General features: G+C 37.4%; 1 protein-coding gene and 1 pseudogene across 1 annotated transcript in view; one reads left to right on the forward strand and one right to left on the reverse strand.

Annotated features, from left to right (window-relative positions):
* Nucleotides 1-22,349, forward strand: part of RLF (rearranged L-myc fusion) — a 132,672-nt gene that overhangs the window by 104,996 nt on the left and 5,327 nt on the right. Inside the window, exons 6-7 of the mRNA XM_006886503.1 lie at nt 8,568-8,704; nt 19,083-19,224. Of these exons, the coding sequence (XP_006886565.1) occupies nt 8,568-8,704; nt 19,083-19,224 (279 nt within the window). The remainder of the gene's footprint in view (nt 1-8,567; nt 8,705-19,082; nt 19,225-22,349) is intronic.
* On the reverse strand, nt 14,976-15,638 carry LOC102874020 (annotated as a pseudogene).

Raw genomic sequence — 22,349 nt, forward strand, 5'->3', positions numbered from 1 at the left:
GTGGATTGATTCAGTGACTGGGGCAATTGGGATGGGTGTATCAGAGATGGTGCAATTGGCACAGGACAGAGCGGAGTTTAGGGCTGTTGTACATAGGGTCGCTGTGTGTCGCACGCCACTCGACGGCACATAACAACCACCACCACCACCACCCGTGGGAATGCAGTACAGCTTCTTACCACTAGGCCATCCCAAGCTCCCATAATCTAACATTACGAAAACCAAAATTTTTCGACAGAGGAGCTGAGATAATTTAAGGATAGGGAGGTGTCTTAGTGTCTTGAAACTATATATTGTTATTGTTATTTGCTGTTGAGACACTTGCAACACATAGCAACTCTATGTACAATAGCCCTGAAACCTGACCTATCCTGTGCCAACCTTATTGTCTCTGACACACCTACCCTCATTACCCTAATCACTAAATCAAATCCATCTCATCGAGGGTCTTCCTTTCTTTCACTGTTCCTCTACCCTCCCAAGCATAATGTCCATTTCCAAGGACTGGCCCCTCCTTACAAAATGCCCAGAGTGTGTCAGAATCCTTGCCTCCAAGGAGCAGCCTGGTTTCATTGTCTCTAGCCAGAACCTGTTTGTTCTCCTGACAGTCCCTGGTATATTCAGTACTCTTCTCCAGCATCACAGCTCAAAGGCATTAATTCTTCCTCTATCATCTCTAGTCATTGTCCAGCTTTCTGACATGTATCAAGTAATTGAAAAGACTATCGCCTGGATCAGGCACTCCTTAGTCTCTAGGCTGACATCCTTGCTCTTCAGTACTCTGGAGAGGTCCCTGACGGCAGACTTTCCCTCTGTAGTTTGTCTTTTGATTTCCTGGCTTCTGGTACTGAGAGTGTTGATTGTGGAGCCAAGCAAACTAAAGGTGTTAACAATCTCATTCTCTTTATCATCTATCTCATGATGCTACCAATTGGCCAATTGATCAGAATCTTTGTTTTCGTGATGTTGAGCTTCAATCCATATTGAAGGCTGCAGTCCTTGCCTTCTGCAGCGAGCTCTTCAGGTCCTCCTCAGTTTCAGCAAGCAGGATGTGTCATCTGCATAACGCGGGTTATTAATGAGTCTTCCTCCAATCCTGATGCCACATTCCTCCTCAGAGCCAAGCCTGTCGGAGGATCTGTTCTGCTTATAGATTTGAAAGGTATGGAGATAGCATACATCCCTGGCGTACACTCTTCCCAATTTTGAACCATGAAGTGTTTCTTTGCTCTGTTCTGGTGATTGCCCCCTCGTTCCAGTATAATTTCACGTAGGCACAATCAAATGTTCTGGGATTCCCGTTCTTAGAGTCAGCCACAGTTTATTGTGACCCACAGATCCACACAGTCAGATACCTTTGCATAATCAATGAAACACAGATAGACATTTGGATAGACATTCCTCTGGTACGCTCTGCTTTCAGCCAAGATCCATCATACATTATCTATAATATCCCTAGTATCATGGCCTCTTCTAAACCCAGCCTGCACATCTGGCAGTTCTGTCTATCCGGTAGTTTTTGGATAATTTTCAGCAGAATCTTGCTTCCATGTGATATTAATGATATTGTTCGATAATTTCCACACTTGTTGGGTCGCTATTCTTTCAGCTCGGAACAAATACAGATCTCTTCCAGTCACTTGGCCAAGTGATTGTCATCCACGTTCCTTGGTACAGATTCGAGGGCAGTGTCTCAGTGTTGCAGTATGTCAATTGATATACCATCAATTCCTGGGGCCTTGTTTTTTGCCAATTCTTTCAGAACAACTTGAACGTCTTCCTTCATCACCTCAGGCTCTTGTTTATACGTTGTTTCATTAAATTCTTCTGTGTCGGCCAATTCCTTTTGGTACAGTGACTCTGTACACTTCTTCCATCTTCTTTTCATGCTTCCTGGATCATTTAATATTCTACCCAGAGCATCTTTAAGTATTGCAACTCGAGGCTTGGATTTGGTCTTCAATTCCTTTAGCTGAAGTAATTCACTTAGACTAGCAGATATGGCAACTGATACTGAGCCCTCAAATATGGAAACACAAAGGAGGTACAGTTGTAAGCAGACACTAGTAATTGGAACATGGACTGTGAGAAGCATGAATGTAGGAAAATTGGACATTGTTAAGAAAGAAATGGAATGCATCTATAGTAACATACTAAGTATTGACAAAATGAGATGGATTGGCATGGGACATTTTAAATCATGATCATATGATCTGTTATGCTAGAGCTGAAAAGGAGAGGAAAAATGGGGTTGCTTTCATAGATAAGTCATTTCTAGATCCACCTGGAAATACAATGTTGTGACAGGATAATATCCACATGCATACAAGGAAGTTCAGTTAATACCACTATCATTCAAAAATATGCACCACCAACTGGAGCCAAAGAGGAGGAAATAGAAGATTTCTACCAGCTTTTGCAGTCAGAAATCCATCAAACATGCAATCAAGATGCATTAGTAATAATGGATGACTAGAATGCAAAAGTTGGGAATAGGGAAGAAGAACCAGTAGTTGGAAAACATGGAGTTGGTGACAGAAATGAAGCTGGAGGTAGAATGAAAGAATTCTCTACATTGGTATATTTATTCATTGTTTACTTTTTATAAGAAACACAAACACAGGCTATACACATGGATTTTACCAGGTGGTATGCATAGGAACCAGATTAATTACATCTGTGGAAAGAATCGCTGGGGAAGCTCAATATCAGCTATGAAAACTAGGCCAGGTGCTAATGTGGAACAGATCACCAACTACTCATATGCAGGTTCAAGCTGTAGTTAAAGAAAATTAAATCCACAGGAGCAAAAATTTCACCTTGAGTCTATCCCACTCGAATTTCAAACATGTCAGGAACAGATTTGAGACCTTGAAGACCAGGTAAGCTGTGGGATGATATCAAGAATACCATCTATGAAGAATGCAAAAGGTCATTGCAACGACAGAGGAGGAAGACAAGACCAAGATGAATGTCAGAAGAGACTCTGAATATTGCAGTAGAGTGCCAAGAAGCCAAAGCAGAGGGTATAAATCAAGAAATTAAGTAGTTGGACAGAAAAAGCTACATGAAGATTAATTGAATACGAAATTATTTTCCCTTTTTTTTTTTTAAAATTTTTATTCATTCATTGTTGCCAATTTTCTTCCATCCCTGCCCTCACCACTTTGCAATGCACCTCTTGTTACAGATTGTTGTCATACATGTAATACCTAATTATATATTCCTTCTGTTGCATTACACTGTTCGTTATCTATCCACTCTTTTCCTGTTCCACTCCAACCGCTTTGTCAGTCCTGTTTTTAACAGTGGTGTTATACAGTATTTGTATTTTTGTGACTAAGATATTTCATTCAGGGTAATGTCTTCCAGGTTCACCCATGTTGTGTACTGTTTTAGGAGGTTGTTGGGTTTTTTTGTTTTTGTTTTTTTAATATTTTTTTATTGTTATTTACACATAGGTTTACAGAATATGTTGGTTTTTCTTCAATCATTCACATGTTTTGTTTTATAACATTTAGTACAATATCCATAAGGCAATCACATTTTTCCTATTTCCTCCCTGTAATTCTAATTTCCATTAATCCTCCTATCCTACTAGTGCTTGCCTTCAAGGAGTTTGTTGTTTTTCAGTCCTGTGTAATACTCCTTTGTGTGAATGTACCGTTTGTTGATGGGTACTTGGGTTGCTTCCATTTCTTCACTCTTGTGAATAACACAGAATTCAACATGAGTGTGTGTATATCTGTTTGAGTTGTGGCTCTTTTTTTCAGGGTATATTCCAAGTAGTGGAATTGCTGGGTCAAATGGTATTTTATTTCTAGTTTTTTTTAAAAGCTCTAGACTACCTTTCATAGTGGCTGTACCATTTTACATTCCCATCAGCAGTGAACAAGAGTTCCATTCTCTGTACAACCTTGCCAGCATATGTTGTTGTTTGCTACCTTATTGAACTTTGCTGTTATTGCTGGGGTTAGATGATACGTCATAGTTGTTTTGATTTGCATCTCCCTGATAAGAAGGGATTTTTCATATTTCTTCATGTGTTTATTTGCCATATGAATGTTGGTTTTGGTGAAAATGTTAAGTATTACTTTTATATTCTAACAGTATTATGAAAATATTAACATTTTAATATGAAAGTATAGGGATAATTCCATTTACAGTATTCTCAAAACCAATAAACTATCAATATATTTAGCAAAATAAACGTAGGATCTGTACGCTAGAAGCTTTAAAAGTTACTGAAAGACATTAGTAATAAATGAGGACACAGCCTGTGTTCATTCAGTGTCATCCTTAATAAAATCCCAGCTGCCTTTTTAACAGAAATTTACAAATGGATTATGAAATTTGTATGGAAATGTCAGGAACCCATAATACCCAAAACAATCTGAGAAAAACCTATATTTGGAAGTCTCACATTTCTTGATTTCAAAGCTTAAAGCTATTATGTTATTCAAAATAGTATTGTACTGACATAAGGCTAGACATGGAAATTAATGGCCTAGAATCAAAAGTAGAAATAAACCCTCACATTCATAGTTAAATTTTCTACAAGAATGACAAGACCCTTTAATAGGGGAAAGGATAGTTTTTCAAAAAATAACCCTAGGAAAATTGGATCATTTTATTTAAACAGATGCACTTGGACCCTTTCCTTAGACCATATACCAAAACTAACTTCAAATGGATCATAGACGTAAATTTAAGAGATAATACTAGCACTCTTACTTAGACAAAAGATAGGAGTATATCTTAGTGATCTTTAGTTAAGCAGTGACTGTTTTTAAAGATATGCCAAAAAAACACATGACAAAATGTAGATAAATATGACTTAATAAAAATGTGAAACTTTCATACGCAAAGGATGCCACCAAGAAAATGAAGAAAAAACAAAGTAGGAGAAAATATTTGCAAATCACAAATGAGACTTGTAGTTAAACTATATTAAGAACTAAAGTAATAAAAAGACAGCCTAGTTTTAAAATTAATAAAGCAGACAAATAGCTGTTTCTCCACAAGTAAGTGCCATTAAGCACATAAAGAGATATTTAACATCCTTAACATTTAGGGACTACAAATCACACAGCACATGAAATACAGTTTCATGAGGCCAGGATTACCATCATGAGAAAGACCATAATAAGCATTAATGAGGATAAAGAGAAATTTGAATCCTCAGGTACTGCTGGTGGGAATATAAAATCGTACAGCCTCTGTGGAAAACAATTCAGCAGTTCATCAAAATGTACATGAACCTCATTACTTAGAAAATCCACTTCTGAGTATATATCTAACAAAAATGAACACATTTCCAAACTAAAACTTGGCTCTGTGGTCGCGTAGTCAATAGGAATATCATCAGAAGGCTGCTCATCCAAAGGTACTGGGTTTTCTGTAGTGGCTCAAATCCACCAGAGGCTACTCAGGAGAAAGATAGCTTAGTCCTACATGATTTCCAGCCTTGGAAACCCATTAGAGGGCCAGTTCTGGTTCAAGCACAATGAATAAAGGTTGTTGTGTACTGTCGAGCCAGAACCGACCCACAGCTGACCCTCCAGCAGGTTTTCAGAGAAGATTGCCCATCTTCCCACGGAGCAGCTGGTGGCCTCAAACCCTGTGCCTTCGGAATTGCAGTGCAGCTTCTTGCCACTAGGCCACCAGAGCTCCCTGCTGAATGAATGAGAGGTATATATATCCAACAGAAAGGAAAACATTTTCAAAGTAAACTTGTACACAGATGTTCTTAGCATCATGATTCATCAAACCAGAATGTAGAAGCGATAACAAATGTTTTATGTCCATCACTCATGTGACCCCACTGGACAGAGTAGAACTGCCCCCATTGGGTTTCCAAATTTGTAAATATTTGTGGAAGCAAACTGCCACAGTTTTTCCCCCATGGACCAAGAATTGGTAAATTAATAGAGACAAAACAGATAAGTTGTTTCTAGAAGCTGATCTGAGGGAGAAATGTGGTTAATGTGGAGTATCTTTTGTGCAGAATATATGTTCCTTTTTTCAAAAAATAAAATTTTTATTTTATACTGGTTTACTTAAAAAGTCCATATACATTGTTTTCACGCTGGATATTTTCCATTTCCTTTACCCACCCCTCCCTCCACTTGTGTGACCCTATGATTGACTCTTATCCTTTTCTTCCCCTGGCCCTTCCTCACCCCTCTGCTCCCACACTCCCCCTCTTGGATCCTCATTTAGATTCTACAATAGCTGTTTTATACAGTATTTATCCTTATATACATTCTTAAATTAGATAGTGTTGGTGCTTGCACAACTCTGTGAACATACTGAAGACCACAAGATTATACATTTTAAAGGACTAAATTTTATCTGAAAGCTGCTAAAAATTTAATTTCTACACAATATCTGTTTCATTTTCATCTTTGAATAAAAATGTCATGAGGTATATGATTCCAAATTGACAGTTATTTTTGTCTTATCATTTAGGAAAAAATTATTTCACTGCCTTTTGACTTTCACTGTTGCTGTTTAGATATCCTCAGCCATTGCTGTCAGAGATCTTGCTGTTATAGACCATGTTCTTCAAATATCTTAGGGATCAGTGTTAAGGCATAGTATTATAGTCTTTGTAAACTTAATCACCGAGTTATCTTTGAACCATCACAAAGTTTTTGTCCAGTAAGACCATTTGGTGGTGTTAAATTGCTGTCTAATCACATCTGACTCATGGTAACTCCATATGTAAGGAAATACTGCTCCATAGCGTTTTCTTGTCTATAATCTTAACTAGACTTTTCTTTTGTAGTATTGCTGCTGCTGTTGTTTGCATTGAGTCAGAACTGGCTAATAGCTGGCCCATAGCTTATCCTTCATCTGGTTTTCAAAGGCAGTAAATTGCCATGGGAGGAGATGACCCATTCTTCTCCCTCAGAGCAGCCGGTGTATTCAGACCACATGTCTTTGAGATTGCAGTGCAGCTTCTCATCACTAGACCACTAAGTGGGTTCAAATGCCAACCTTTCAACTAGTAGTTGAACACAGAATGTTTGTGCCATCTAGGGACCCTATTAAAACCTATCTTAGATGTAAAAACATGTTTGTACCTATGAGTTCGTAATCCTACTTTTAGTAATCTTCAATTTTGTCTTAAATTGTGTTCACAATTAAGTTGTGAGAGATGAATTCTTGATACTGAACCGTGGATGAAAAGAGAACAGTTAGTGACAGCAAAGAAATTGTTGTCCTTAACAAGATGGTAACATACCTGAATATGTAACTAAAATTAGATAGTGTAGATTCACCTAATAGAATTTCATAGGACTCTGGCAGAATTGAGCCTGTCTGTCTACCTCATTTGCCCTGAGATTATCATTGTTTTGTACACCAGAAGCCTAGTATAATTGCTATTTATAATTAGGTTGCATTCTTCACACTCTATTTATTAAGGGAGGGAAGTGATTGAATAATAGAGAAAGGCTTTTTGAGGTTTCATTCCTTGTCTTGTTATTGTTTTTAGTTACTGCTCATTGCAACCTGTGAACAACAGATCTGAAGCCTGTCCTCTATTGTGCCATCCTCATCACCTCTGACATACTTGGGTCCATTACTTCAGTCATTATAGCAGTCCATGTAGTATAGGGTTTTCGTTTTTTGTTGGTTTTTTTTTTTTTTTCCACCAACCCTCCACCTTCCTTTCTAGCAGTACAGGAAATGAGTTCCAGAAAATGGAACTGATTTGCTTAGAGGTGTTTGTGTTAAGATTTTCAACAAGTAGTCTGACATACTTTGGATATGTTGCAAGGAGGGACAGGTCCTTGGAGAGGATCATCATGCTTGGGAAGGTGGAGGGACAGCGCAGGAGGGGAAGGCCCTCTATGAGGTGGATTGATTCAGTGACTGGGATAATTGGGATGGGTGTGTCAGAGGCAATGTGATTAGCACAGGTCAGAGCAGAGTTTAGGGCTTTCTGCATAGGGTCACTATGAGTTACAAGCGATTCGATGGCACATACAACAACAGCAGTATAAACTAAATAGATATGTTTCTAAACATGTTCGGTTTGCATAAACAAAAGTAGCTGTTTTCTATTAGTTATATTAAGTGACATGTTAATACAGCATTTGTCTTTAAAATTGTTCCTCCTCCAGCCTCTCGCCTCCTTTGGCATGGTGTAAGGTCATGCACTTTGCTGTTAATTAATGCAAATGACCTGAATACAATTATTTTTTAAAAGATGATACTTCATGTGAAAGTAACCAGAAATTATTAAACATAATTTGAATCACTTATTATGGTAGGAATAGCTGTCTTTTAAGAAAATAAAAACAAAAACCAAAACTGTACAGACATGTTTTTATCTGTATTGAGACTGGTTGAACTTCCCTACAGCCTCTGTTTAATATTTTCTTATTAAAAATATTTATGATACAAATTAGCCATTAGTAGAAAATTGTACTGTCTTTGTCTTTCCTTATCAGTTACCAAAGATAGAAGAACATTATAAGGAAATTTCATATTCTGTAACAAAATTTACAGGAACATTACTAATTTTCCTATTGACGTAGTCATTTCATTTTTGATAGATTGCAAAGGTCGACTGCAAGGAAATACTAGACATCATATGTAATCTGGAATCTGAGGGTCAGGATAACACAGCATTTGTTCTTTGTACGACTTACCTTACCCAGCAGCTCCAAACTGCAAGTGTATATTGTTCTTGGTAAGTATATCTAGTTTTTATTCCCTTTATTTATTAATACTACATTAGTATAGCAGTTAGGGTTTGTATAAAACATCATTTTGTTTCAACATGAAAGGCAAGAAAATTAAATGATAATGTATAAATAAGACCTTGCTTACAAACTAAATAATTGAGACAAAAATTGTGGCAATATGAAATAAATTGTTGTTAGAATGTTCTTCACATTCATTAGTATATTCATTCCAGTGGTTACTTTTTACCTCTTTATTGGAAAAACACTAATGAAAAGGGACAGTTTACATAGGTTTGTAAGTCAAACTTATAGTGGAAAGAAAATCCATTTGAATAGTTACTTCTTTTGCAACTTTGGTACCATATGACTGAATTCCATTTTGTTGATTTTTGTTTGATTTATATCTTGTTTGCCTAGAGAGTAGGTAAAAAGGAAACACTGCTAAGGAGGAAACATTAAGTGTAGCCATGTTTTTGCACCTTATGACTTTATTGGCTATAGATATGTCATAGCGACAAATTTGGTCCACCAAAAAACTAACTGGTTAAACATATATTTGTCAAATGTACTTAATTTTTAAAAGTGTAAATTTTATATTGATAAGCCAATATCATTTGTAAACTTTCACTTAAAAATTTTTTTCATATTAAAAAAAACAAAGGAGGACCCCAAACCTATTGCCATCAAGTTGATTCCAACTGGTAACTGACCTGGTAGGACAGAGCAGAATCAGCCTTGGGAATTCCAAAGTATTAAATCTTCACAGAAATATATTGCCCCATTGACCTTTCGATTGGCAGCCAGATCCTTTGACCACTATACCACCGTGGCACCTGATATACAGGAAACATAAAATATCCTACTGGTATGAATTAGTGATATAAATAATGCATAGATTATCACTGCTTGCAGAAGAGCAAAGACTGTATACAGCCTTCAATTTAGATTACGTCTCAACATTAAGAAAACAAAAATTCTCACCACTGGACCAATAGACAACATCATGATAGAAGGAGAAAAGATTGAAGTCTATTATTTCATTTTACTTGGATCAACAGTCAGCACTTGTGCTAACAGGAGACAAGAAATCAGAACATGTGTTGCACTGGGAAAATCTGTTGTCAAGGACTTCTCCAAAATTCTATATTGCATAATGAATAAGGAAGACTAAAGAATTGATGTATTTAATTTGTGGTGTTGGCAAAGAATATTGAATATTCCATGGAGTGCCAAGAACAAACAAATCTGTCTCGGAGAAAGTGCAGTCCTGGTGCTCTTTAGAGGCTAGGCTGTTGACATTTTGTCTCATGCATTTTGGGCATATTCAGGAAGAACCACTCCCTGGAGAGAAACATCATGCTGGGAAAGGTAGAGGGTCAATGAAGGAGAGGAAGACCTTCAGTGAGATAGACTGACAGAGTGATTAGCACAGCAAGCTTGAACATGATAGGGATTGTGAGGATGATGCAGGATAGGGCAGGGTTCAGGGCTGTGATTCATTGGGCCACTACAAGTTGTAGTTGACTCAGTGGCACCTAACAACAACAGTAGATTATAGAAAAGATGATCACTTTATACCGGAAAGTCTTAAAAGTGTCCAAAAGATAGTGGTGGTGATTTCTGATACATAGCAAACCTATATGATCAAGTAGAATGGACTTAAGCTATTTTTCAGGCTATTCTCTAAAGGAGCAGATTGCCACATCTTTTCTGGAGGAGTAACTGGTTAAGTTCAACTAGATTTATCCATTGCATTTTGTGCCACCAAGGTGTCTAGAAAGAAGTGATGTTTGAACTTTAATACAAAGTATAGATTGGGTTTGCATAATCTTGATTGGAGAACTTCAGATATTTCAGAATATCCAAGATAGCTTAAAGTTGGGAACAATCTTTTTGTTTTTAGGGGAAGCATGACATAGGTTCTTGTGTACTTTCCCTCTGGAACATCTCTGTGTGCTTATGTACTTTGTTATTGCCATTTTGTGTGTTAACTGTATATATCTTTTCCTACTATTTTATAGTAAAATGTTATATACTATAAATTCTTTTACTCAGTTCTCACTGTGCAAAGAGGCATGTGAAGAGTCAGAGTTATTTAATACTTTCAAAGGTGATAGAGTTGAGATTTGAGCCCAGAGGTTTTGATTCCTAATCCAGTGAGAGCCTCCTCCCCCGGGTATTTGTTTTCTTGGCATAGTACCAAAACTCAAATTGCAGCCTTCTACCACCAAGTTCAGATTGCCAGAGTTTCATCTCCAGTGAGGAAAGATAGTTGAGATGGGTTTGTAGCGGTGTTTTCTGAGTATTCATTGTGGACATTTCATTAAAGAACTAAAAGATCATATAAAGAAAAACAATTGTTATATAGCAAGCAGTGGGGGTTTTGATCACTTAAACCAAACAGAAGAAATACCTTTTCATATATTAGAGATTAAAAATTTTAATCTGTAAAATAGATGTGCTTCTTTGAGGAATAAGCCTGTTTGTCTTTTTACATTTAAGGAAATTTCTTTATGCATTAATTTAGTCATGTGTTTTAAATTTGTGTCACATTTGTGATTGACCCTTCAGTGGCTTGTGAAGGCTTCTGATTGCACACAAGGAGAATTGCCCATCTTTCTCCTGTAGAACTGCCAGAGAGACACTGTTTACAGGTTACCAGTGCAACTCTCTACAGACAGTGCCAATTGAGCTCTCTTTGTGTAAAATCCGATAATGTTGAGCAGTACCTTATAAATGGAAAAAGTATCTATTAATTATAGCTAGCCTTTCAGTGCATAGAAGAAATTCAGTCATACATGACATAAGTTTTAGATTCTAAAGTATTTTAGAAGTGAAATTATCACAGTTTACCATGCCCTGTAATTTCTTTTTCCTCCCTTCTGTTGCTCAGTCATTATTAGATCTTCCAGGGATGATGGTAAATCAATCTAGAATTAATGCTGTTCTCCTGCAGCAGGAAGGGATTAACTGGGATTTCCCCTTGTCTGCCTCTTAAAAAGTGATAAAGGAAAGAAGATGTTAGTCATAGTTTGTTAAAATAGAACCAAAAATATTCATGTTTGAGTGAATATTTTATCTTGCTGTTATTTTCAAATACAACATTGTTTGGGGTTGTAGTAGTAATAGTAAGATAGTAGAATTGGAGATAGTGAGATAAGACCCATTGACTTTTACTAGGTATGAAAAGAGTGTGGGTAACATGAGGACAATGATGTCTTGCCTGTGATACTTCTGAAAGAATAGTGTCCCCATCAGGAACATCCACAATACAAAACCAGTTCCTATAAAGTCAGACATGTTCTCCCATACTCTTGCAATTACTTAAATTAATCCCAATACCAGTCTTTTGCCACTCTCCCAAATCTGAAATCCGTTGCAATGACCACACCTTCACAGAACCATATTCACAGTTACGGGATTTATTAGGGAAGTTAACCAGTTACAATTCAAGTCGACAGCAGGATATTCCTCAGTCTAGACAGCTTCCTTAGTGCTTACAGGCTCTTAGACCTTCAAATTCACATTGTAAATCAGTGTTACAAAGTTCCACTGTTGTTTGCTGTCAGGTCAGAGGCAGTATATCACGAAGAGGTTGCTTATCTTTCTTTTGCAGTACATCTGGTGTATTTGAACCATGTCCCTTTGGGATTGCAGTGCAACATTCTACCATTAGAGCTCTAAAATTCCCTTCTTGTTCTTGTTATGTACCATCAACTTGGAACAAACCCCTAACTGATCCTTCAGTGGATTTTCAGAGGCAGTTAATTGTAGAGGAGGAGATTGTTCATCTTTCTCCTGTGGAGCAGCTTGTATGTAGACTTAAACCTCATGCCTTCAGGGTTACAGTGGAGCTTCTTGCCTCTTGGCCACGAGAGCTCCCTAAAATCCCCTTAGCCATACCAATTTTGACATCTCTTTTCAAGTTGCCTCTGTCTCTTATTGGTCCCTAGTTCTCTGCTGAGGCTGCTGTTGCTTTCTTAAAGATCCTGGTCTGGCTGGTTTAGTATTCACTGACCCCAAAGAAGCACTCTCTGCTGCGTCTTCCTTGATAGTTGTGATATTCCCACTTCCACTGCTCACTCTGATCAACTTTACCTGGTGGGACAGGAAAAACTGACCAATCCCATAGTGATTATACACACTCTTTTCCACACTCAAAAGTCAGTGTCTAGGAAAGCCATTTTGAGCAATAATCCCTTGACAACATACTAGGGAAAATGAATCTCAGGAATACTGTTTACTCAGAGTATATTCTTTTGTTGTCCTAGAGATTGATTTTGTTTAAAATAGTAGTCATGTCACCACAAAAGCTGCAGTTTTCCCCCAAAGGTGGAGCAATACCAATCATGATGATAGGGTTGGAACAGAAAAAGCAGATGATATTATTTGTACCAATACATAGGACACTGGAATATGGGCTTCCCAAATCTGTCTCAGGGAAAAGAAATTTTAAGAGAATATAGAGTAGATAAGAATATGAAGAAAGGGTCATGTTTATTTAGCTCTCATAAGATGAAAAAATGGGGTAAGTTTATGAGTTTATTCAACATAGTATATCATGTAAAAGGAAACAGGAAAGTCTGTGATTTGGAACAAGTCTGGAAATATTTGGTTAAGGTTTTGCTTTCTGTTCTCCGAAAAGGGAGTTTACAAACCTCAGCTATAGATTGCATGATAGAGAGGCAAACATCAACAAAATGCTTCAGTCTTTCCATTTTCCTTCTAAACTAAGGATACTTCCTTTTATTTTCATAGTCAGATTTTCTTGACTTTTATCATTTTGTTCTGTTTTGATATCTTCACATACATAATTTTTTTATTTAAGAAAGCTTAAAAACGTGGATTTTTCATTCAGTCATTCATAGGCATTTTGGTTTAGTATATTGTGTTTTGGCTTATTTTTATATTGAAACAGTTGTTTCTGTATTTATTCTTCAAAATTGTGCATTGTTCTCAAAACTTACTCCTTAGTGCCCGCTTCAGCAGCACATAAACTAAAATAGGAACAATACAGAGATTAGCATGACCCCTGTGCAAGGATGACATGCAGATTTATGAAGCATTCCACATTTTTTAGCTTAATGTCCTCAAGGCTCCTCCATGTTGTGTAATACTGTTTCATTATTTTTCAGTGCTGCATAGTATTGTATTGTGTGACTGTACCATAGTTATTCTCTCCATTCATTTGTTGATGGGCACTTGGGCTGCTTCCATATTTTTGCTACTGTGAATAATGGAGCAATAAACATGGTTTTGCATTACCCAAAAAAAATACCCAACAAATCCACACACCCCTAAACACTTAAGCCTTAATAAAGCTAGCTGTCTTGTGGGTTCTGGAATGGTCAACCCCATTACTTGACTGGTGGCTTTCAGAACTTCATCTGAAGTTTTCACTTTCTCTTGCTATAAAAACAGCACAACTCACAAAAACAAATATTTCTTTACAAGGATTTTAAATTAATTTTATTATGGTAGAATTTGCCTTTATATACCATTTGAAACATTGAATAATCACTTCAGTCTTTTAACAAAGTTTTACTTATTTCCTTATGAGAATTTCACTTACTTTTTTTAAAATGAAAATAAGCTTTATTACCTTAAGTAATAAATACATACAAAGATGTGGGTCATTTTCCCCCCAATGGTCTGATCAACGTTAATGCGCAGCTGAAATCGCCAAGACTGCCTCAGTATGCATTTAGTCAGATGTTCTTTGTATTTATAACTCGTGCATTTACATTTTTGAAATTGACTTTAAAGCACTCTATAAATCATGCAAATGCTTAAGCAAGAGTTTTGTTGAGCAGAATCTATGCCGGATGGACACTGAGTGGGGTGTCAGATACTAAGCAAGTGCACTATCAGTATTCATGGGACAAACAAGATCTTGAAGGTTGCTGTTACCTTATGGGGCGCAGGGTGGCAAGGACAGTCTCAGTGACATTAAGTGAGAGAGAAGAGGAAGATGAGACACACAGGCTCTATAGTTTGCCACAAAATTGATAACTTCCCTCACTGTTTGTAAATCAAGACTTGAGAAAGAAGAACCAAACCTGAGTTGTGCCTGTCTATTGAAAATGCAGATCCTACCCAAGTGCAAACTCTCCCACTATTAGGTACAGGAGGTTCACAGCCTGTGAACCCAAGAAGGGAAATGGAAACAAGAAAAAAAAGGAAAAGTTACCACTTTGAAAACAAAGAAAATAGGGGAGATGAGCGGGTACTTCTCATCCTGGGAAGAGATGGATAGTCCTGAAGGCCAGCAAGGCACTACGATCTGATGTTGAGTTCAGTCTCAGCCAAGTACTCCTGGACCAGACTCCTGGCATGAATGATGCCTCGCTTCAACCGCTCCATGGCACACTTGCTCCCGGAATTGTTGTTGTTGTTATGTGCCGTCGAGTCGTTTGCGACGCATAGCGACCCTATGTACAACAGCCCTAAACCCTGCTCTGTCCTGTGCCAATTGCATTGCCTCTGACACACCCATCCCAATTATCCCAGTCACTGAATCAATCCACCTCATAGAGGGTCTTCCCCTCCTGCGTTGTCCCTCTACCCTACCAAGCATGATGTCCCTCTCCAAGGACCTGTCTCTCCTTACGGAATAGGTGGGCTTAATCTCCTTGCCCAGCTCCTCAGTGATGACCAGCAGCTCCATGTACTTGCTCTGTAGCACCTGGCTGTTCCCAGCGCTCTGGATATACCCAAGGGATGGTGGCCCATAGTCATAGTCACGAAGCAGCTGATGGTACTGACAGGTTGTGGATACTCCCAGCCCCGTTGAGGGCAGAGGTGGGCATGTGCACATTCAAGTTTGGCTCATTTGATGGGCCAGCGAGGCAACAGTGCCTTGCGCCTGCCAGGCTCCCACACACTTTTTGTTGTGGCCATGTGGATGGCCTCACCCTGCCACCTGCTGCAATCAGCCATCCCTGATTACTTTTTTTGAAAAGTGCAGGAAAATTGTTAAATTATATTCTTTCCAATTAAGAGTTGTTGTCATTTTTTAACCTTGAATTTGTGCTTCATAGTCTTTTTTTTAATGACTATGCAATCTTTCAAAAGGTTTATATGAATAATGCTTACAGTTAATACTGTCACATTTGAGCCATCACAAATAAAACAAACTTAATTGCTTTTTATTTCCAAGAAAGGTGATACCACAAAGTGTATGTTACAGAACATAACATTATTATTATTATTATTATTATTTGCAAATAAAATCTTATTGAAGATTACTAATAAACAACTAGAACAGTCTGTTGATAGGGAGCTGCTGGAAATTTAAGCTGAATTGCAAAGAGGCTGTGGAATAAAGATGTTATTGTTGGTGTCAGATGGCTTTTTACTTCTGTTTTATTGATTACGCAAAAGCATTTTACCTGTGTGTATCATAACAAGTTACAGATAATGTTGAGAAGAAATGGGATCTCAGAATACTTCATTATGCTTATATGAGTCCTATACATTGACCAAGAAGCAGTTGTATGAAAAGAACAAGGGAATAGTGCATGGTTTAAAATCAGGAAAGGTATGTGTCAGAGTTGTATCATTTTTCCATACCCAATTCGGTCAGTATGCTGAGCAAATCATTCTAGAAGGTGAACTTGAATGAAGAAGGTGGTATCAGGATTGGATGAAGGCTCATCAACAACCTATGTTATGCACATGACACAACCTTGGTTGTAGAAAGTAAAGAACACTTGAAACACTAGCTGCAGAAGATCATAATCGATTACATCTCAGCATCAAAAGGAAAACAAAATCCTAACACCTGAAACAGTTCTAAAATATGGAAAAGGGTTGAAGTTGTCAACTATTTAATTTTGCTTGGGTTCACAATCAACACTTGTGATATCAGCAGTCAAGAAATTAAAAGAGATACTGCATTGGGAAAAACTACGCTCAAGGACCTCTTTAAAATGTTAAACAGCAAAGTTGTCAGTTTAAAGACTTAGGTGCACCTAATCCAAGCCACTGTATTTTAATTTGTTTCTTATGACTGGAAGAGATCTGTATTCCCATTCCAAATAAAGGTTATCCAACAGAGCATGGAAATTATCAAACAATATCATTGATATCACATGCAAGCAAGATTCTCAAAACGATCAGCACATCAGAGAACTGCTTGAAGTGCAGGCTGGATTTAGAAGAGGTTGTGGCACTAGGGATATATAGCTAATGTCAGATGGATCTTGGCTGAAAGCAGAGAGTACCAGAGGAATGTCTATCTGTGTTTCATTGACTTTGCAAAGGCATTTGACTGTGTGGATCACAAAAAACTGTGGCTGACTTTGAGAAGAATGGAATCCCAGAACACTTGATTGTGTTTATGTGAAACTTATACTTGGACTAGGAGGCAGTTGTCAGAACAGAGCAAGGAAACACTGCATGGTTCAAAATTGGGAAGGGTGTGCGTCAAGGATGTGTCCTATCTCCGTATCTTTTTAATCTATATGCAGAACAGATTATCCAGGAGGCTGAGCTCTATGAGGAAAAGTGTGGCATCAAGATTGGAGGTAGACTTACCATCAAGATTGGAGGTAGACTTACCAACAATCTGCGATATGCAGATGACACAACCTTGCTTGCTGAAACTGAGGAGGACCTGAAGCATTTGCTGCAGAAAGTCAAGAACTACAGCCTTAAATATAGATTAAAGCTCAACGTCAAAAAAACAAAGATTCTCACCACTGGACCAATTGGTAGCATCATGGTAGATGGTGAAGAGATTGAGATTGTTGACAGCTTCAGTTTGCTTCGCTGTGCAATCAACACTCTTAGTACCAGCAGCCAGGAAATTACCAGGAAATTAAAAGATTAATTGCATTGGCAAAGTCTGCTGTCAGAGACCTCCAAGGTACTGAGAAGCAGCGATGTCAGTCTGGAGACTAAGGTGTGCCTGATCCAGGCCATGGTCTTTGCCATTACTTGCTATGCATCAGAGAGCTGGACAATGACTAGGGGTGATAGAAGAAGAATTGATGCCTTTGAACTTTGGTGCTGGAGAATAGTATTGAATATACCATGGACTGCTAGGAGAACAGACAGGTTCATTCTGGAGAGGGTGAAATCAGGTTACTCTTTGGAGGCCCGGATTCTGAGGCTTCGTCTGACATACTTTGGGCATGTTGCAAGGAGGAACCAGTCCTTGGAGAGGGACATCGTGCCTGGAAGTGTGGAGGGACAGCGCAGGAAAAGACGACTTTCGATGAGACAGTTTGATTCAGTGACTGGGTTTAATGGGGTAGGTGTGTCAGAGACAAATAAGGTTGGCACAGCATAGAGCAGGTTTCAGGGCTATCGTACATAGGGTTGCTGTGAGTTGCAGTGCCAGATGACTCGACGGCACATAGTAACAACAGCAATGTCAGAAGTGACTAGTGTTTGGAAAAAGAAACCATGCTGGGAAAGATAGAAGAACAACCCCCGCCCCAACAGAGTAGATTGACACAGTGACTGTAACAACGGCCTTGAGCACAGTGGAGATCATGAACATGGTGCAGGATAAGGCAAGGTTCAAATATATTGTTCATAGGATTACTATGAATCGTAATCAACTTGAGAGCACCTCTCTTTATGTTCAAATAAAGTATATCATTGTTTAAGAAAATTCATTTTACCAATGCATTGTTTATAGCAAAAGAGCCATATCTTTTTTTAACTGATAACACACTTTTGTTTCTGTATATTCATTATTTAGCATTTTTGTCCTTGGCATTTTCAAGTTTTTAGTGCCTGAACATTTTTCTCTTACCTACTAATATTTTTATTTAACTTAAAATTTTTTGTTTGTTTAATAAATTCCTGTATTTTAGCCATTTTCAACAGTATTATTTTATTAGGTACACTAAAATACTCCAGAATCAAGGCTCAAGTACAATTATGACATTTCAAATCTTAAAATAGTACCAAATATCAATAGAGAGAGAGAAAGAATTGCTATTGGTTATACATATTTTGTTGACACTATAGTGACATCTAATGATTTCTGCCTATTAGGATGCCATTTTAATTCAGTAAAGATCATTTCCATTTTAAATTTTTGGACCAAGATGGAATCTAAATTAAGTTTTTAAAAATATAGGGGATGTATATAAACTTTTCATTAAAATCTCAATTAAAAAAAAGAGGATGTAGTCTTTTTCTGGGTATTTTTTGTTCGTTTATTTTGTTTTGGCTTTTGCCTGACAGAAATGGGAAACAATCTCTGGAAGAATTCTTAACAAGTTCATTTGTTTTGGGGGAAACAATAATGAGTATAAATAGGTTTTTTTTCCAGGTTTTATTTACTCTATGTCAACCAAAAAGGGTATTTGGGGGAAGCAATTATAAATTGTCTTAAATATCCTACCATTTCTTTTCTTTTTATAGGGAACTGACTCTCTTTTGGAGTAAACTGCAGAGAAGAATTGACCCTTCTGTAGACACTTTTTTGGAGCGCTGTCGTCAGTTTGGTGTCATAGCAAAAACACAACAGCATTTATTTTGCTTGATTAGAGTGATACAAACTGAAGTGAGTAATTTGTGCTTTCCTTGCTGAATGTAGCTGGAAGATCATTTCCCAGAAAAATATTTTAGGTGTAGGGAAATAAAAAAAATAATGGAACATGTTATGATTGCAAACTCAAACATTTTTAACTGTTTCTGAAATTTGATGTCATAGTAATCAATGATTTATTTTTTTTTTATTTTTTTATTTTAATTCCGAGTGGGAATTAGTTATTTGAGGTGACAACATCCTAGGTTCAGGGAAAAGAAAGAGACTATGTACATTACTGTTACTACAACGACTTAATATTTACTTACCCTTGTGCAATGTTCTGTATTTGATATGGGCATATTTATTATAAATTTTAGAGTAATGCAGCAGTTCTAAAATGGACTGCACACACATTTTAAGCTTATGTAAAAAATATATAACCTATTTTTTCTATAAACAAATAAGAAACAAGTTAAATGTATTTGGGAAATGAGTTTGCCTTTATAGCTATATGCAACTGTTAGGAGCCTAGGTGTTTGGATGGTTCTTAATGCTGTGCTCATTTTTTAACTTTTTACATGTTGTTCTGTGTCATTGAGTCGGAACCAACTCGTAACTGACCCTCTAGGGGATTGTCAGAGGTTGTAAATCACACAGGAGGAAATTACCCATCTTTTCCTGAGGAGTCACTGGTGGATTCGAATCACATTCATTGAACTTTTATATACTCATCCACCAAAATTTGCTGTTGGGCTGTTTTTCTTTGATAATATCGAAGAATTGCTTGTACTAAAGTTAAAGCATAATTTATCTTTGATTACATTCCCTTTCTGCCATTACTTTTCTATATCCTACACTTTATTTAACCTTGGAAGTAGGAGCGGCTGCCTCTGGAAACCCTATGAACCTGGAGAGAGGATGAGAGACACACAAGTGTTGAGGACTCTCCTTCATAGGGTCACTGTGAGGCGTCTGCGACTCAGTGGCACTTAACAACAACAACACTTTTTTTTTTAAATCTATTGATTTAGTCCCTAGGAAGATGAGGATAGAGAAAAATGGTTATCAGAAGTAAATTAACAACAGTTAAGCAAATTGGGTAATAATTATTTCTAATTTTCTTTAATAAATTTGTCTCTTATCCCAGAAAAGGTATCTTCAAGTAATTACAAAACTGCCTTGTTTTAAAAGATGGTTTTACAACTACCCTTTAAAAAAATTGTGAGAAGTCTAGTGGCTGTATAACCAGATAAAATACTGGGGTTTTCAGGACAGGGTTAAGGCTATTGTAACAGTAGTAGCCAATCGCATAAGTGATTTCCATCTTGGTATGGAAAAAGCTTAAGTTGGTAATAAACCTGTATGGGCATTAGAACTCTTGCAGAAGGCAACGATATTTAATAGAGAAGGCCTTATAAAAGCACTTCTTTATTTTCTGGTTTTAATTTTCCTATATGTAGTGTAATTAAATCAGATCAACTCTTTAAAAAGCTATAATGGGAAGGGATAACTTGAGAATCCAGGGTGTCTCCCCACACTTTTAAAATCATGTAACTGAATGTGGTGTTGATTTCCTTCGAGTCGAGCACGACTCATAGCAACCCTAAAACAAAAGGTTTGAAGCCCCTCTACAACTGTCGACATTTATCAAAGTTCATAAAGTTTCCGGAGACATGGTATTTAGGAAGTGGGTGCCACTCCTGCTTCCAAACCTGTCATAGTATGTTATTGTTGTTATGTACCATTGTGTCAACTGCAATGTATAGCAACCCTATAGCTTTGGTTGTATTTTGAGGTAGATGGGGTGTAAAGTGGTCAGTCATCTTAAATCTGTTGGACCATAGATGAGTTTCTTGACTCTAATAATAGAGTAATGGGATGAAAAAAATTATTGTTAAATACATGCACAGACGACTTGAAAAGAGGTAAGTTAAAATAATCCACTGATTGTTCACAACTATTTATTTTTTCCTTTTGGAAGACTATGGTAGGTAGAAATGAATGTCCTTCATTCTTTTTTTTTTTCTTTTCTTTTTTTTTTGTGTGAGTGTACCATCAGATCAGATCTGACTGGTACAGGAGGAGATTGTTCCTCCTTCCCCAGCAGAGCATCTGGTGGATTCGTACCGTGCGCCTCTGGGATTGTAGTTGCAGCTCCTTGCCACTAGGCCACCAAAGCTCCCCATGTCCCTTCATTCTTAAGTAGTCTAACCATATGGTAAAATTTACGAAATCACTTAGAATACTTTTCAAAGAGTCATAACAATTGGACGTATGTATTCTGAACAGATGTACCATGAAGTTACCAACTAAGAGTGGTGAATAAATCAATTGTAGAGCATAGAGTATAGAGTTGAATTTTAAATAAATTAATAGAAATTAATAAATTTGTAGGATTTAAACCAAGCACAGGGGAGCATGAATGTTGAAGGTACGCGAGATAATGCCAAATCAATTAACCTTTTTAGTCAGTATGGTTTAGAGTGCTCAAGAACTTTACAATTAAGGTTGCATAGTGGAATGTACTTGGGGCGGCGGGAGGGGTGTGGGGGGATTGTGTCCCAGGGAGGGAGTGTTTCTTTTACTTTTGAAAGAGAGGAGCGAACTGGGGGGGGGGCGGGCGGGGAGAAAAGTGCAGCAATGAATGAATGGAAATCCAAAACCTCTGTAAATGCTCATTAAAAATATTAAAAAATAAAAAAGAACTCGGGCTTTGTGAATAATAGATTGCTCTAAGTTCAAATCCTTTCTCCTCTTTATACCATTTGGAATCTTGGGCCATTTCATTATCTTTCTGAGCGTTGGTTTCATCTTGCATTAAATGAAATGGTGTAGTAAGGATTCTGTAAAATGAAGGCAATGTATTTGTTTTATTTTGGTATTTTATGATTAGTTGTGGGCAGTTAGAATGGTGCCAAACCCAAAACATTTGTTCTGGATAGAAAATACAGGCTTGGAGGAGTTAAGGTTTTGTCAGGGTGATGAAATGGAGGCTAGCATTAAGTCTCTTATAGACTCTTAACCTCTGCACTTTAAACCATTCTGTTATTTGATCCTTGCTCATGTTATTTTCACATTCTACTATAGCCTCTCAAATAAGTCATGTCACCTGCTTTAAGCTTTTAGCACACATAACCCAATCTTCCTAATTGTTGACT

Source organism: Elephantulus edwardii, unplaced genomic scaffold, assembly GCF_000299155.1.
Source record: "Elephantulus edwardii isolate Elephantulus edwardi_28Jun2011 unplaced genomic scaffold, EleEdw1.0 scaffold00049, whole genome shotgun sequence".
In the NCBI taxonomy this organism is placed as follows: domain Eukaryota; kingdom Metazoa; phylum Chordata; class Mammalia; order Macroscelidea; family Macroscelididae; genus Elephantulus; species Elephantulus edwardii.